General features: G+C 41.1%; 1 protein-coding gene across 1 annotated transcript in view; it reads right to left on the reverse strand.

Annotated features, from left to right (window-relative positions):
• The window catches only part of COL16A1 (collagen type XVI alpha 1 chain), a 286,423-nt gene that overhangs the window by 92,046 nt on the left and 176,153 nt on the right, over positions 1-18,224 (reverse strand). The window contains exon 24 of the mRNA XM_070949755.1: positions 1,306-1,341. Within this exon, the coding sequence (XP_070805856.1) occupies positions 1,306-1,341 (36 nt within the window). The remainder of the gene's footprint in view (positions 1-1,305; positions 1,342-18,224) is intronic.

Consider the following 18,224-nt stretch of genomic DNA (forward strand, 5'->3'; position numbering starts at 1 on the left):
CAGGCCTTCCGTGCCCATCGGAAATCGGGAAATGGGCCTCTGGGAGGGTGGAGAAGGCTGTTTTCGTCCTCCCCAGGCTCCAAGAAAGCTTCTGGAGCCTTGGGAGAGTGAAAAACAGGCCTTCCAGTCCCACTTGAAGCCAGGAAACGACTCGTTTCCGGCCTCTGAAGGGCCTCTGGGGGGGAGGGGGAGGCTGTTTTCGCCTTCCCCAGGCTCCAAGAAAGCCTCTGGAGCCTGGGGAGGGTGACCCCCCCCATACTCCCCCTGTTTTTGGCACGTGACGGCAAAATGGTTTGCCATCACTGCCCTATACCACACTGATGAATGTCCAATATCCTCTTAAAAATCTCCAGTGATAAACCATCCACAACTTCTGAAGGCAAGACGTTCCACTGATTAATTGTTCCCATTGTCAGGAAATTTCTCCATAGTTCTAGATCTCTCTTTGATAAGTCTCCATCCATGACTTCTTGTCCTGTCACAAGTGCTTTGGAAAATAGGTTGTCTCCCTCTCTTTTGTGACAGCGTCTCAAATATTGGAAGGTGGCTATCGTGTCACCCCTAGTTCTTCTCTTTGTTAGACAAGACATACCCAGTTCCTGCAACCATTCATCATATGTTTCAGCCTCCAGCTCCCTAATCATCTTTGTTGCTATTCTTTGCACTCTTTCAAGAGTCTCAGCGTCTTTTTTGTATCATGGTGACCAAAACTGGATGTAGTATTCCAAGTGTCGTCTATTTGGGTATACTATACAGCAGGGGTGAAATCCAGCAGGTTCTGGAGAACCAGTAGTGGAAATTTTGAGCAGTTTGGAGAACCGGCAAATACCACCTCTGGCTAGACCCAGAGTGGGGTGGAAATAAAGATTTTGCAATATCCTTCCCCCAGGAGTAGGGAGGGAATGGGGATTTTACAGTATCCTTCCCCTGCCATGCCCACCAAGCCACACCCACCAAGCCACACCACACCCAGCAAGCCATGCTCAGCAAGCCATGCCCACAGAACCGGTAGTAAAAAAAATTTGGATTTCACCACTGCTATACCGTAAATGGGAAAAGAGATCAATCTCAGTTTCAGAGCTATCATGATCATTTGTTTTACACATGCTTAGTGTGTTTAGCAGATTTGTGAGTAAAATCAGCAAAAGAGATGAAATTTACCAAGAGGAGAAGAAGGCAGAGAGAGCATCATAGGATCTGAAGCCAGGAAATCAGTAACAGGGGGGGGGGAAAGACCTAAAATTAAAGAGAAAATAGGCCCAAGGAGAGATAAGAAAAAGATTATCCAGAGAAATTGCCAATTACCTTTTCTCCTTTAATGCCATTAATCCCAGGGTCCCCCTAAAAGGAAAAAAAAAAATAAAATAAATAACAAGAAATGGAAATTGGGAGCCGAGCAGAAAATGAACAACCTTGCCTCCAGCTGAGACTAGTTCACCATGGCAAGGCTGCTGCATCTGGGAATCCAGACAGTAAATACAGTTGACACAAGTCTGAAAGTGCTTCCAAGCAGCTGTTGTGTACACAGTCGCAGCTCTTCCAAGCCTTTTCCACCTGGTGACTTAGAAGATGGGGGGCTGAAATGGATTGGTGCCCAATTGGGCATTTTGTCAGTAAAAATTCCAGAACCGGTTCAATGCTTAACTTCAGAGGTGACTCACGTCTGTCATACCATAGTCAGCATGAGTGGAATTGAATGTATCCAAGCAAAGACACTCAACCAATTTTGGAAGTGTGCTGGAATCAGGCTGCAATGATTTGCCTGCTTAATGGCCCTTGTGGTTACTTTCCTTTGTGCCCCTTCTATCTCTGCTGGTCCTGCTGGTTTGAGAAAGTCAGAAATCTCTTTTCTCCAGCTAAGGCAGTGTTTCTCAACCTTGGTAGCTTGAAGATGGCTGGGGGATTCTGGGAGTTGAAGTCCACCCATCTTCAAGCTACCAAGATTGAGAAACACTGAGCTAAGAGTTCTCAGAAGGAGCCCAAAGGAAGTCATAAATTATGACTGGGAAAATGTGCTGTCTTTTTTTTTGTTCCACCTCGGTTTTGCAAATTTCTTAAGCTCAGTTTGCAAATCTGAACTGCACATTTAAAAAAAAAATAATTTACAAGAATGTGAGTATATTTTGGTGAAGAGCGCTCAAAGCTGTACATTTGCAGCCTGCAGTTTTGCCCAAGACAGAAAAGTTTCACAATTATTTTACATGCAAAGAAACAACTCCTTTTCAGGATAAGTAATGAGATGGTGAGAAAAAAAGGACATAACTAAGAGATTAAGTTGGCCCCATCCCTGCTAGCCTTCCATAAGGCCTACCAGGAGCTCTGGTAGCGCAGCAGACTAAAGCACTGTTATTAACATCAGCTGCCTGCAATTACTGCAAGTTCAAATCTCACCAGGCTCAAGGTTGACTCAGCCTTCCATCCTTTCTAAGGTAGGTAAATTGAGGACCCAGATTGTGGGGGCAATAAGCTGACTTTGTATAAAATATACAAAAGTATGAAGGCTATTGCTTAACGCATTGTAAGCCGCCCTGAGTCTCTGGAGAAGGGCGACATATAAATCAAATTTTAAAAAAAAGACTTTGAAAACTTGGTTTTATGTTGAGTTTGGGGCCCTCTATGTGCTTGTGTATCAGAGGTGGATTTCAGCAGGTTCTGACCAGTTCTGGAGAACCGGTAGCGGAAATTTTGAATAGTTCAGAGAACCGGTAGTAAAAATTCTGACTGGCCCCACTCTCATCTAGTCTCTGCCTCCCAAGTCCCAGCTGATCGGGAGGAAATGGGGATTTTGCAGAAACCTTCCACCGGATTGGGGAGGGAATGGAGATTTTACAGTATCCTTCCCCTGCCACGCCCACCAAGCCACACCCACAGAACCGGTAAGTAAAACTTTTTGAAACCCACCACTGTTGTGCATGTGTGTTTGTGTGTGTAGCAGAGCCCATCTCCTGCCTGTGTTCATAGTTTGGATGATGCCCAACTACTGCGTGGTTTACTATAGTGTGCTTTTTATTTATTTTATTGTAAACTACCTGGAATCACAGTTATCAACATGGAGTAAACAAATGCGTTTGCCGTACCTGTCCACGCAGTTCTATTCCGCACACTCATTTCTCTCATGTCCATCCACTGCTCTCTACATTTCCTTTGTTCTTTAAAGCTCTCACTTCTCTTTCTGAAGATCTCATCAACTCCATCCAAGCATGACTTTCTCAGTTTCCCTGTTCTTCCCCCTCAACCCATTCTTTTTCCTTTGTATACTTGTTGTGCAATTTGATACCACTTTATTTTCTGCCTTTAGCCAAGCCGCTGAAATGTACTTCTTCCATATAGGTGACACATCTCTGTATTCACAGCATATACATTCATTACTTCTTTATTCTTCTTTTATCATCATGCACACTTCTTAACCATGCTGTCCCACTGCATTCAGCAGACCCTTATATTTCTTCTGACAGATGCATGCATCTAAGCTGGCAGAAACATGGTCTAATATATGGCCTTTTTTTTTTTTTTGCTTCTTTTGATGACAACATATTACCTACCAACTTTCTACCAGTATTTGGATATCTTAACTTCCTTATCTTTAATAAGCATTTCACTGAAGTGCATCAGTTAATCGATCTTCAATATTTTTTTTCCTTTGATATTCCCTATGATATATAATTCTTACTCCATTTTCCCTGTGAAACGCAACTAAGATGGTCTTTGAAACACTCATTTTTAAAGTGCTTTTTGTTGCTACCTAATATTTGCTGCATGTCATTTGGGCTTTCAGCCAAGAACATTATCAGCTACATTCATATCTCTAATCCTCATACAGGTAAAAAGAGAAAAGTTTCCTGTGTCCAGTCATGTCTGACTCTAGGGGCTGCTGCTCATCTCCGTTTCTTGTCCAGGGGAACAGTGTTGTCTGAAGACATTTCCATTGTTGTGTGGCCAGCATGCTAGAATAGAATAGAGCGGGAAGGGACCTTGGAGGTCTTCTAGTCCAGCCCCCTGCTCAAGCAGGAGAACCAGTGGTGGGATTCAGCCGGTTCGCACCAATTCGGGAGAACCGTTTGTTAAGTCTTGTGGAGTTCTGCGAACCGGCTGAATAGTCAAGGCTGCCTGCGTGCCTAATGATTCCAGTAGCTCACACATACCTTAGATGCTCCTGCTCGTTTGTAATTAATCAAAGGAAGGGAAAAGAAAAAGAAGAAATAATCACATGGCCAATTCCTCCGCAGAAAAATTCTAGTCTCTTTAAAACTCAGGGTGGGAAATAAACTGAAAGAGGGTTTTTTTTTTCTTCTCTCCCTCTTCAGTTAATAGCTCTGGGCAGACAGCCAAGAACCATTTAACAGGCGAATACTTAGTCGTGATAACAAAACCGCAGGAATGCAGTCAGCACAGAAACAATAGAAATTTACAGATGATACAGATTATCAAAGTTGGAAGGGACCTTGCAGGTCATCTAGTCCAACCCTCCAGCCAAGCCGGAGACCCTACACCATTTCTGACAGATGGCAATCCAGTCTCTTCTTGAAAGCTTCCAGTGAGGAAGCACCCACAACTTCTGAAGGCAATTTCTGTTCCATGGGTTGATTGTTCTCACTGTCAGAAAGCTCCTCCTCATTTCTAGGTTGAATCTCTCCTTGTTCTTGACAGGATTAGGCCAGGGAAGGAGTTTTAAAAATGTTAATACAGAGCAGGAGTTTCTTGTCAGTGTTCTTATGTCTTTTTAAATACGCTTTCTAATTAGCAGAATTGATTTTATTAATTTGGAATAGGGTTGCAATGCTGTTTCTATGTTTATGTATTTTGATACTGCATTTTCAGCATTTAAGAGTTAGCTTACAGTATTAGACGATTAGAAGATTTCAAATTATCTTGTAACTGTGTTGCCTGTGTGTGGTGGAGCACCCACAACTTCTGAAGGCAACCTATTCCATTGGTTGATTGGTCTCACCCTTAGGAAATTTCTCCTTAGTCCTAGGTCTCTTCTCTCTTCGGTTAATTTCCATCCATTGTTTCTTGTTGTGTCTTTTGGTGCTTTGGAAAATAGATTGACCCCCTCATTTTTGTAGGAGGCCTTCAAATTTCCTGACAGAACAATTAATCAGTGGAACAACTTGCCTCCAGAAGTTGTCAATGCTCCAACACTGGAAGTTTTTAAGAAGATGTTGGATAACCATTTGTCTGGAGTGGTGTAGGGTTTCCTGCTTGGACAGGGGGTTGGACTAGAAGACCTCCAGGGTCCCTTCCAACTCTGTTATTCTATTCTATTCCGTTCTGTTATATTCTGAATATTGGAACAGTGCTATTTTATTGTGAGTTAGACTCAGGAGAAATTTCCTAAAGGTGAGACCAATCAAGCTGGCCATGCCCACCCAGTCACATGACCATCCAGCCAGTCATTAGGGCAGAGAACCACTTGTTAAATTATTTGAATCCCACCACTGAGGAGAACTTATACCAGTGTTGGCGAACCTTTTCGGCACTGAGTGCTGAAACAAGAGTGCATGCGCCAGTGGTGAAATTCACCGGTTCTGTGGGCGTGGCTCGGTGTGGCTTTGTAGGCGTGGCTTGGTGGGCATGGTAGGGAAAGGATACTGCAAAATCTCCATTCCCACCCCACTCTGGGGCCAGCCAGAGGTGGTATTTGCTGGTTCTCCAAACTACTCAAAATTTCTGCTACCGGTTCGTCAGAACCTGTCAGAACCTGCTGAATTTCACCCCTGGTGTGCACATGTGCAGGGGAGTGCCAGAAACCAGAATGGCAGATCCCCAGTGCGCATGTGCGCACTGGAAAGCTGAGCTTCCAGTTTCCTGCATCTGTATGCGTGCTGGTCACCTGGTCTCCCGGTTTCTGGCACAGATGCGTGCAAAGATCAGCTATCTAGCACGCATGCGCACGCCGTAAACCAGAAGCTCAGCTTCCTGGCGCAGGCATGTGTACCAAGGAGCTGCTCTTCTAGTTTCCGGTGCTCCCACGCACACGAAGACCAGCTGGCCAGTGCACATATTCGTGCCAGAACCCGAAAAAATGACAGGCGATGGCTGGCATGCCCAGAGAGATGGCTCTGCGTCAGGGGTGAAATCCAGCAGGTTCTGGCAGGTTCTGGAGAACTGGTAGCAGAAATTTTGAGTAGTTCGGAGAACTGGCAAATACCACTTCTTTCTGTCCCCAGAGCGGGGTGGGAATGGAGATTTTGCAATATCCTTCCCCCAGGAGTGGGGAGGGAATGGGGATTTTGCAGTATCCTTCCCCTGTCACATCCACCAAGCCACGCCTACCAAGCCAAGCCCACAGAACCAGTAGTAAAAAAATTTGGATTTCACCAATGCTGTACGTGCCACTTCTGGCACGTGTGCCATAGGTTCGCCATCACAGACCTATACCATTTCAGATAAGTGACTGAAATGTTTCTAGTCTCTTCTTAAAAACCTCCAGTGATGGAGTGCCCACAATTTCTGGAAGCAAGCTCTTTCACTGGTTAATTGTCTTCACTGTTAGGAAGTTTCTCCTTAATTCCAGGTTGCTTCTCTCTTTGATTTGCTGAAGGCCCACGCTGTTACTTACCCACCAAAGTGGAACCTATTTATCTACTCGTATTTGCATGCTTTCAAAGAGTAATGGCCTAGTGGCGAAGATGTTCGCCTCCCATTCAGAAAGTTGAAGTTCAATCCTAGGTGACAACAGATATTTCTCTCCTTGGGCGCAAAGGAAAAATATCTGCTGTGAAAGCCATGTAGTTTTAGGAAGGGCACCTGGCCAGTAAATGCTCAGTTCCATCCAGTTGTCCCAACTCTAATCCCTTAACTCAAATTAAGGGATTACAGGATTGTAAAAGAAGAGTTATTCTTAAATTTATATGCCACCCATTTCACTATCGAGCGACTCTCACCTGCCTTCTCTAAACCAAGACATTTTCTTTCTCAAATGCTTCTTAAGGACCTTCTGAAGAGTAAAAATCTGATCTGTACTCTCTCTGCTTAACATAAAGCCATGGCACACTTTCCAAATTATCATTTTTGATACTTTTCCAGTTAAAATTCTACCAAACAGCTTCCCAGACACACTTAATAAATTTTATTCCCCTGTAATATTTACATTCGTCCTTGCAATCTTTTCCTTTGTATAGGCAGTAATGACAGTACGGCTGCAATCATCAGATATAAATGGATTCTGTACACATATAGTAAACAGAACATACAGCAACTAAATTTTAGTGGTTCTCCAATAATTCCATATACTCCTGAGCCTTAGTCTTTTTTCAACATCCGCACAACATGCAGGTCTTCCTTTTTCAGTACTTGTTCCTTAGATACTAAAGTTGAACAGCATTTATTTCGGTTCCCCTCTTCCATTTATTACCCTCTAAAATATTCCTTCCAACATTTTCTCATTTCGCTTTTGAAGGAGAATTTCATTTCATCACTTTTATTTTTAATTCCATGCACTCTGCAGGAGATTCCTTGTTTCGTCCTCTCTCCCTACTTGCAAAACAGTAGGCATTGTATTTCTATCAAAATCGCCCTGAGTTTTTCTCGTATTCTTTTAATCTTAACCATCCCTTGCTTCTTCAGATTATATTTTTGCAAATTCTTCTCTTTCAATACACATTATTAAACATCGTTCGGCTTCCTATTTTGCAGCAATCATTCTCTTATACGCATTTTTTTTCCATCCACAACCTGTTTTCCTTCATCATGCCATTATTCTTTTTCACATATCTCATTACCGTAATTCCACACCCTGCTGTGGCATCCGGAAATGCAATTGATTTTGTTTTGTGCAGCTTCCACAATTTCTTTCTTTGCATCTATTTTTTTTTTTTTGCATACCTGATTTCTATTTTTCTCCCTTGTTATTTCTCCTCCTTCAATTTCCTTCCATGTTTAATTTTTCCCGAGAACCACTTTTTCTCGCTGAGAAATGATCTGCCTCGCATTGAAAGCATCGCTTAGCTAATTGTCTCAGTCCTTCACCATGGACCATCAAATCAATCATGCTTTTAGATTTATATTAATTTCTTTGCCTTCCAGCTGAGAAAGGCAATGTGCTGACTTCACACTCTTGGTTCTTCACTGAGGGAAATGGTCTCTCTCCTCATCTTTTGATTGTTCTATTAATTGTTAAGTCAAAAACTCCCTTTGTTTCCCTTTGTTTAAACTAAACTGTAGGTTGATGAATGACAAGACTGAGGTTAAAATTAGAGAGAAAGCAGAAACTGCTCCTTACTGCTCTCCATCCAAGCAAGTACAGTTTCTTCAAACTGAAGAGCAGTCAAAAACTGGATTTATTCCGGACCTTTATTTATTTATTGCAGAAATGTGTAAGGCTGTTCTGTGACAAGTCTGGACAGTGTCTAGTTGAAATAATCATGCCGTACAATTAAAACTAACAAATAACACCCAACTGGCAGGAGAAATGCAATAAGGCGTAGAAGACCTGCCACTCATTCTAACTCCAAAGGCTGGAGAATCAGACAGATTTTCTATCCATGTTTTGAACATGGATAGTGGGGAGATCTCAGGGAAGATGGTTGTTGCAGAGGGCAACAGAAAAGGCATGCTTCCTGGGGTGCCACTAGATGTACAATTTAAGTGACAGGGCAAAGAGCATGCCAACTCTGCCTGATTTGACAGGCTGGGCAGAAGCTACAAAAAACAAGTGGTTCTTTGGATAATTGTGTTGAAATCTCCAGCTAGTGTAGAGGAGGGGGAGTAAAGAGGCTGGCTAGAGTCACATTATGAGAAGAAACAACAGAGGGCCAGACTTCTGAAGTTTTCATCTGCCTGTTCCCAAGAGAAGATTTTTGTAAAGTGGAGAACAACATTAAAGAAACTACTTTGACCTGCTTATGGAGTCATTCCAGTTCTTTGTGCCTGACAATAACCATGCATCAAGCTTTTTATCTGGCCTAAGCCCAAAGATGACACAACAAGATTCTAATTGAGTCCAGTTTGTTGAATATGCAAGTAGGAGTGAGTCTTACATCAGCTTTCATTCATTGGGAGGGGTGTTGAATATGCAAGCATGAGTGAGTCTTACCTCAGCCTTCACTCATTGGTTCATTTTCCCTGGCGGGAAAATTAACAAGCATTAGTGGCTGACAGGCTGGACAGCTCCCTGTAAAAGGAGCTGCAGCCTCAGGCAATTCTCAGTTCTCGGTTATTTTTGTTGTTGTTCCTGTTGCCTGAAATAAATGGTCGTTTTACTTCACTACGATCATCCTGTCTCTCTTTTCATGTCCGGACCTAACACAGTTCCTTATTTCCTTACATCTAATGAAGCAAACCTCACCAGACTAAAGCTACAACCTCATAACCTAATCGAGATGCCCTGGAAGATTCCAAGGTGTGGCTTACACAGAGCCTTTTCCTCCTTCCCCCATCCAGTTCAGGACTGCACAACGTCTTGTCATGGACCCTTCCCTGGGAAACCACGGTGCTCTTGCAAATATCTCTCCCCCCCCAATCCTAATCCAGATGCAGATTACACCATTCCTTTAGGTAATAACTTTAATTGCTCCCAGAAGTCAACTGATAACCATTGCAGTTCATAGAGGAGTATTTTTGGCTGGGGGATTCTGGGAGCTGAAGTCCAGACATCTTGAAATTGCCAAGGTTAAGAAACATAGTTATAGGGCAAAGAGGCCACACAGCCTTGATGAAATAAAATTGTAACTGCCTAATCAGCTGCAGGGAAAGCATAACAGAGATAGTAATACAGGAGTGGCTTATAATACTTATCTCAAGAAAAGCCCTTTCTTATGATTTATAGATTTTTTTTCTTTTAGAAAAACCAAATTTATAAAGATAACAAGCACAGTAAGTAAGGTGAAACAGGACGTTTACAAATAAAAGAGAGCTTTGCTTTTTTTTTTTTTTTAAGATGGGAAAACGGCAGGAGTTCAAAGCCTTAGCGATTAATTCACGTAAGAAGAAATTAGCTTAAGAATTCTGATCAGCAATGTGCCATAAAGGTCAAAACTGTGTTGAAAGTAAATAAGCAGGTTCAAGATGAAGTGAACCATTTACAAGCTGTACATCGTACAATTTTAAACATTCCTGACAATGCAGATTGTAATGCAGGCTAATATATTCTTCATTTATATACAAAGTCTTTTCAATGCAGCCATAATATTAAATAGAAATTGAAACAGGTTAGCATGGAGTTTCTATTTCTGTTCAGTAGAGAAACCTTGGACTATTGTGCTAAGATGTTTCATATGACAATAGGATGATATCCTACATTTATCAGGATTTTTGGAATAGAATATAAGGAAGATAATATTTTTTTCCAGATCTGCCTCTACAAATAGTTCAGAAATGCAGACTATATAACAAGGTTTTAGGGTCATTTACTAGTTGGCCTTCATACACATTAAATTCTTCCCAAGAACCTAGAATGTCATAATAGATCATTGTAGTATGTATCGGTCCAAGCACTGAGGCCTTTTGCAATTGACAAATAGAAATTTTCTCAATGTACAGATACTCTAAGTGCTGTCTAAGATCCTTTGGTATGGCACCCAGTGTGCTGATGAGAACTGGGACCACCACAACTGATTTAGACTATAATCTAGGCTATAATCTTTCAACTTTGATTTTCAGATCTGAAAATCTGTGTAACTCTTGAAATCTGAAAATTGTGTGATCTTCTCCAATTCTTTGTCTTCTATTCCGTTCTATTCTACTATATAGTAAATTCTGATGTTGCCACATCAATTATCTGCATTTTATTTCTTTTCTTCTTTTTCTGGTTAGATCTGGTATGTATTGATTGTTTGATCAGTTTGTATTGGGAAATCTCATAATATTTTAATCTGCTCATTTTTCAACTATTTTTTTTCAACTCTAGGTTCCCACAATTTTTCATTATTGAAACATGATAATTTTTACCTATGCCGCAATAAATCATTTTGGCAACTGTGCTATGTCATTGTTTATAATCAGTTTGTGAAGAGCTGAGTACAAGATCTGCTATTTCTTTTGCCTCTTTCTACAATCTGCACTTTGAATTATTTGATGATTTTTCCATTCTGGCCTTGATTGCATTAGCTTCAGTAGTGGGTTGCCCCCGGTTCGGACCGGTTTGCAAGAACCGGTAGTAAAACCGGCAGGAGGCTCTGCCACTGACCCAGATGTCGTCAGGAAGCTTCTGCGCATGTGCAGAAGCATGCGCACGCATGTGGGCGAAGTGAGACTGTGCGTGTGGTCCCGTTGCAAACCAGTAGTAAAGGTAAGTAGAACCCACCTCTGATTAGCTTGAATAGTTTGGTCTCGAGCAACCAAAATCAAGTCTTCAGTTCCAAGTATAAACCGTTGCTATATTATTATTATTATTATTATTACTATCTCTTTTATTCATTAAACATGAAACTCAGTTAACTGAACATTTGAAAACGTGTCACAAATATGATTGACTGGTGCTAATGGTTGATACGGGTTGCTGCCAGTGTCCTAGGTATCAACCAAGTACCTTCTTAAAATATATTTGTATAAATATACAAAAGTATGAAGGCTATTGCTTAATGCATTGTAAGCCGCCCTGAGTCTCCGGAGAAGGGAGGCTTATAAATCAAATAAAAATAAAAAAAATAATGTTCCAAGTAGTGCATTTTTTTGCAGTTCCGCTGGTGTTAATGCAGGAAGCTGCAATTTCTTAATGCGTTTTGTAAAATTCTTGGACATGGTACCAAGTGCCCCAATGTCAATGGGTATCACTGTTACATGCTTCAGCCATAACTGTGTAGTTTTGATGCCCAGGTCGTGATATTTTGTGATTTTTTTCTGGTTCTTTTTCTTCGACTCTGGTGTCTCCTGGTACAGCGTTGTTATTATTATTATTATTATTATTATTATTATTATTATTATTATTGTTGTTGTTGTTGTTGTTGTTGTTGTTGTTGTTGTCATTATTGTTATTGTTATCGACACAAAAACATATTATCACAGCTACCAGTTTTGCTTCTACTGACTATAATACTACTCTATTTAAGCAGGTCCTTTCACCTGAAAGCTTCAGCTGGCCCAGAAACTCAAACAAATACTGCCCCTTGTTTTGAGAACCATATCAGTGGTGGGTTCCTCCCAGTTCCTCCCGGTTCCGCTGAGCCGGTAGCAGTGACGATATGATGTCACCGAACCGGTTCTGGGCCTTCCGCCCCACCACCCCACCTGCATTATTCTTACCTTTTATTTGGCCCCACCCCCAATCTATTGCTGCCTCCTGAGTCCCAGCTGATTGGCTAGAGGGAAAAAAACTGTTTAAACTCTTGCCATGGGGCTTCAAAGGGCCGCCCTACAGCTGATCAGTGTTAAAAGAAAACAAATGAGTAGACCGGTGCCTGCAAAAATAAATGAGTAGATCAGTGTCTGCAAAAATAAATGAATAAACTGGTACAGCTCTGTAAGCAGTTAAAAGCCTGGTAGACCAGTACCTCTGCTAAATCCTAAAGAATTGTCACATGACCATCAAGCCATGCCCACAAAATAACCCACGCCCACAGAACCGGTAGTAAAAAAAATTTAGAACCCACCCCTGAACCATATGGATTACAAGTAGTCCTAGAATTATAACAATAGGGACCCCCAACATTTATTGTTAAATAGTGCCGTTCCCAATGGCTGGGAACATCCCAAATAGTGATCATGTGACTGAGGGCAGTGCAACCATTGCAAATGCATGATGGTTGCCAAGCACCCAAATCTCAATCATGTAACCATGGGAATGTTTTAACAGTCATAAGTGGGAGGACTTCAAAAAAGTCACTTTATTCAGTGCTGCTATAACTAAATGAATGGTCATAAACCCAGGGCCATCTGCATCCCATTGCTTGTGAATGCAATTTAAGTTTCTAATTATCAGCTTTAAAGACCTGCATAGTGCAGGACTTCATTATCTTCAGGACCATTTGGGTAACAGAAACAGAGTTGGAAGGGACCTTGGAGGTCATCTAGTCCAACACCCTGCTCACGCAGGAGACCTATACTAGGGATTCGACCCGCCGAACTGCCGACCTTTCTGATCGACAAGCTCAGCGTCTCAGCCACTGAGCCACCTAGTTCCCGAGATGGAAGAGAAGACCCCTTCCAGGTCCCTGTTCCAAGAAACATTTCAAATTTGAAGACACCGTACCTTGATGAACTCATAAAAAGTGAAGGCTGGAAATTTCTTTTTCAGTTTCCAAGATGAATATCAAGCAAAGGCAATAATATCCAGCTGGGCAAATTCGAGGAAACAAGAACTATGCAGACAGCACCCTGGAAACTGGCAGGGTGCCAGTTTATTTATTTAGCGTATGGCAAAAATTACCTTCGCAATTACATTCTCAATGGGCAAACATGAAACTGTTTAGTCTATTTACAAATCCAAAGGTAGACTATTTATACAGTCAATATAAGATGGAGTTGCATACAAAAAGTCTTTAGGCTCTCCCTGACATGTGCTCAGAGGACTCTCTTCCACGATATGCCATACCGTCTGCTTTAGAGCAGGGGTCTCCAACCTTGGCAACTTTAAGACTTGTGGACTTCAACTCAAGTCCACAAGTCTTAAAGTTGCCAAGGTTGGAGACCCCTACTTTAGAGCACTACAAAGAGGAGAGCTTTCTGAAGAGGAGAACTTTCCCCATTTATGGAGGAAACTAACTCACCAATCATGTTGAGTCTTAGTCCTATTCCTAATCCATCCCACATTTAAAGTGAGGACATTAAGGCAGAGTCTCTTTCGATGATTTTTTCCCCAGGTATCTTTCCATCTGGAGACTGAGTTGTTGTTTATAAGGTAGGCTGTCAATGCATTACAGGTAGTCCTTGACTTATGACTGGTTGCTTAGTGATTGGTCAAAGTTATTATGGACCTATCAGGGGGCTACCTAGGACCTGGATTCAGATTTCCAATGGTGACCACCTCCTGCAATCACATGACCCAATTTTGGATGATCAGCAATTGCATGTTGTGGCCTGTACGCGGCCTGTGCGGCTTGTGGCTGATTCGGACAGCGAGGAGACTGGTGTGGTGCTGCGCCAGCAGCCTGTGCAGCTGGCACTCGAGTCAGACAATGAGGAGGCTGGAGAAGATGTGGTGCCAGAGGCGGGGATTCAGCCAGGGCCCTCAGAACCTCCAGAAGGTCCCTTAAGTGGAGAGGACGAAGAGGAGGAGCCTCTTCTCGATGCACGGGTGCGCAGAGCTGCCAAAAGGCAGGAGTGGCTCCTCAGGAGGAGGTCTCCTCGAGAGTAAGGCTTGGGGCTAATTGGCCACTCCCTTAGCCTATTTAAGGAAGGACGACAACTGAAGTAATTTGCAGGGAACAACTTCATTCACTCTCCTTCGTGCCTTGATCTTAGTTCTCTGCAAATTGCTTCTGGGCTTTCTGCCAACCATAGTAAGATTAAGATTATTTATTCTTTGGATTCTTGTAGGCTGTTAAGAAAGTTAATTAACAGCCTTTGTTTGAAAAAAAAACCTGTTTAATTTAGTAAACTAATGTTTGTACAGACTTTGTGTGTGCTGCGTTCTTTGGGGTCTGTAGCTGGGGCAGAACAGGAAGCTGGATTTATGTCTGTTTGCGGTGTCCTGCAGTAATATGACTGCATTGTACAATGGTTTTGCAACACACACACACACACACACCAATGTTTATGTTAGGATATGGTTTGAGCCTAACTATGTTGTCCAGGCAATATAAGTGTACTGTAACTTTAATCTGTATTATGTGGCTTTTAATGCCGAGTCATGCTGTAATTACATAATTACTGGTTGTGAGAATATTTAAGCAAAGCTTCTGTAACTGTTCAGTTGCTGCTATGATATGCTGTTGAGAGGTTGCTGCTATGATGCTGCTGTTGATGATAAGCTACCATTGAGAGGAGTTGTTATCTGCTAATTATCATTGGATGGATCTGCAACCATCGTGGTTTGTGAACCAGAGTGAGTTTGTTATTCTAACCAACTACTGTTTGTTGGGTAAGAAGATTCTGTAACTACTGGACTGATTTACTGGCAAAGACTTGGAATTTGTTTAAAGACTATGAGACTGTTTTTCTACTATAAAGTAAGCTTTTGATAAACCAGTTTGCTTATCTCTTATTCATTGCTCTCAGCAACGTTTCACTGTGCAATCTACTCTGCTGGTTGGTAACACAACAACAATAACCTTAACATTGGTTATGTGCCCAGAGCCAACCATAACTAACTAGGATTGTTAAAAACTAAACTGAGAGTTAATGTGAATAGAACAAACTGTGTTTGTGATAAACAATCCAAGTGAAGATGGCACTTGAACAAGCAGCAAATTTTTCCATGATAACCCGGCTGGATGGAACAAACTATGTATCCTGGTCTGCAAAATGTACTCTACTTCTGCATAGGGAAGGACTGTGGGATATAGTAAATAATCCACCGGATGTAACAGCATGGGATCCTGCTGATGAGGAAGATGAGAAGAAATTAGCCAAGTTTAACAGAGACAATGAACGAGCTCTTTGCATTATTGGACTAACACTGGGTGACCAGCAGCTTGTCCATATTCGTGGCGAAGAGTCTGCTGCTAGGTGTTGGACCAAGTTGAAGAGACTATATGTTCGTGACTCTGTGGGTGCTCATATTTATCTCACAAGAAGATTATTTAAACAACATCTTCTTAAAGGTGGAGATATGATGGCTCATTTGGAATCCATGACCAGAATTTTCCAGGAGCTGCATGAAAAGGAACTTATTTTCTCAGAACTACAACAAGTTTATATAATTCTTTCTTCATTGAACGATAGTTATGATGACTATGTTTCTTCGTTAGAGGTTTTGTCCAGAGATGAACTGACATTGGCTGGCATAACCGGTAGGTTATTGGAAGAATCCAAAAGAAGACAAGAAAGGGATCAGTTGAGACTGCAACAGCCAAAAGAAGAAGAAAAAATGTACTCAACTGCCTATGTTGTAAAACGTTGGTTTGCTTGTGGGGCTAAAGGGCATATAGCTAAGTATTGTAAGAATAAGAAAATGCCTGTTAGGAACAATACTAGACCCAAGAAGGGTTGTAATTTAGCTATATCAAGTGCAACTACTGATGTTAACCAGGATTGTTGGGTTGTTGACAGTGGTGCTTCTCAATCAATTTCTAGAAATAGAAATATTTTTGTTAAAATGGAGAAGAGTAACCAGCATGTTAAACTAGCAAATGGCTGGAAGGTTAAGGTAGCTGGAGAGGGTGTTGCTCGTTGGTCATTTAGCAATGAACCATTGCCTATGTTATATATTCCTGGGTTAAAATTCAATTTATTGTCTGTTAAATCATTACTGCAATTTGGGTTTACAGTAACATTTAAAAATGAGAAATGCTTTATTGAGAAAGATGGCAAAATTGTTACTGCAAGTTTAGAAAATGATTTATTTGTTTTAAGGGATAACCCAGTATTGGTGGCTAAGTCTAAGTCTGTTTATAAGAATGTTAAACCACATGATGAATGTATTCATCTGTTACATAGGAGACTTGGGCATTTAAATTTCAGGACGTTAAAGAAAACAGTTCAGTTATCTGAAAGGATAAAACTACAAGCATGTAGTAAATATTTGAATTGCAATGCCTGTAGTCAGCAGAAAAGTAGGGTTACACCAACAAACCGTGTTAATGGTTTTAAAACTAAAAATCCATTAGAGGTAGTGTTTATAGACCTAATTGGACCCAAGAAACCTAGCATAGGAGGTGCCTGCTATATTCTGAGCATAGTAGACCATTATTCAAGATACGGATTCTGTTATCTAATGAAAACAAAATGTGAAACATTCCAGCATATTAACAACTGGCTACGTTTTGTAGAAAGGAAACAAATTTAAAGTTAAATGTTTAGTTACTGATAATGGTACAGAATTTACCAACCATAGATTAGAAAAGTTTTTGCAGGATGAAGGGATCCAGCATAAACGGTCTGCTCCGTACAGAGCACAGCACAATTCGTTTATTGAAAGACGAGGTCAGACATTACAAGCCATGACTAGAACAATGTTGGCAGATTCTGGTTTGCCTGAAAATTTATGGGGTGAGGCTGTTATGTGTGCTAACCATGTGTTAAACAACGTGGTTCATTCCTCTACAGGAGAAATACCATTCACCTTATGGCATGGGAGGAAACCAAATCTTAGTTACTTACACACATTTGGAACCCCAGCTTGGGTACATATTCCATCTAGTTTAAGGAGAAAGGATCAACAGAGAGCCAGAAAAATGTTTTTCGTTGGCTATGAATCAAATCATAGATCTTTTAGATTTTGGGCACAAGGAACTACTAGTGTTTACTGTAGTGCAAATGCTAAATTTCTAGAACATGAAGGATGGGATAAACTAGAGCGCGCAGATTATAGACATAAGAATACTGTTAGTATAAAGCATCATATTCCTGATGATATTCCTGAGGATTTAGCTGATGTAAAATTCTCTATCAAGGAGGAAGAACAGGAAGTAGGTTTAGAGGATGCAGTTTTAGGGGAGGAGTCAGATGAATCATCTGCTGTAAGTCCTGTTTTACCTAGGAGATCAACTAGGGAAAGGCATCCACCTGATCGATATAAAGCAACCGTAGTTTGCCAGGTTAATATTGAGCCTTCAAGGTATGAGGATATCAAGCTTTATCCTGAAAAGGAGCAGAATGCTTGGAAGGAGGCAATGAGTAAGGAAATTAATTCTTTAACCAAGTTAGGTGTTTATGAAACTGTGAAATTGCCACCTGGTGAAAAATTAATAGGTTGTAGATGGGTTTACAAAATTAAGAATAGTATAGATGGCACAGTAACCCATAAAGCTCGCCTTGTAGCTCAAGGTTTTTCTCAGACCGAAAAGGATTTTGATGAGGTTTTTGCTCCTAGTTTACAAGCTAGTACTTTAAGAACAATGCTAGTGTGGGCGGCTAAGCATAAATATACTATTAACCATATAGACGTAGAGACAGCATACTTGCATGCTCCATTAAGACACACTATCTATATGAAGAAGCCTTTAGGAGTTGAAACACAAAACCACACTGATTGTTGGAAGTTAAATAAAAGCCTTTATGGTTTGAGACAATCAGGGTTTGAGTGGAACCAATGTATAGTTAAAGAGCTAAATAGGATTGGTTTTCATGAAGGTGTAGCGGATAAATGTCTCTTTAAAAGAGAAACTAATGGTGTAGTATCATTTTTGTTATTGTTTACAGATGATATAGCCATAATAACTAAAACTGATAAGGAAGCCATAGAT

The sequence above is a fragment of the Pituophis catenifer genome, unplaced genomic scaffold (assembly GCF_029215685.1).
Source record: "Pituophis catenifer annectens isolate HBS135680 unplaced genomic scaffold, rPitCat1.0.hap2 SCAF_9, whole genome shotgun sequence".
NCBI classification, from domain to species: domain Eukaryota; kingdom Metazoa; phylum Chordata; class Lepidosauria; order Squamata; family Colubridae; genus Pituophis; species Pituophis catenifer.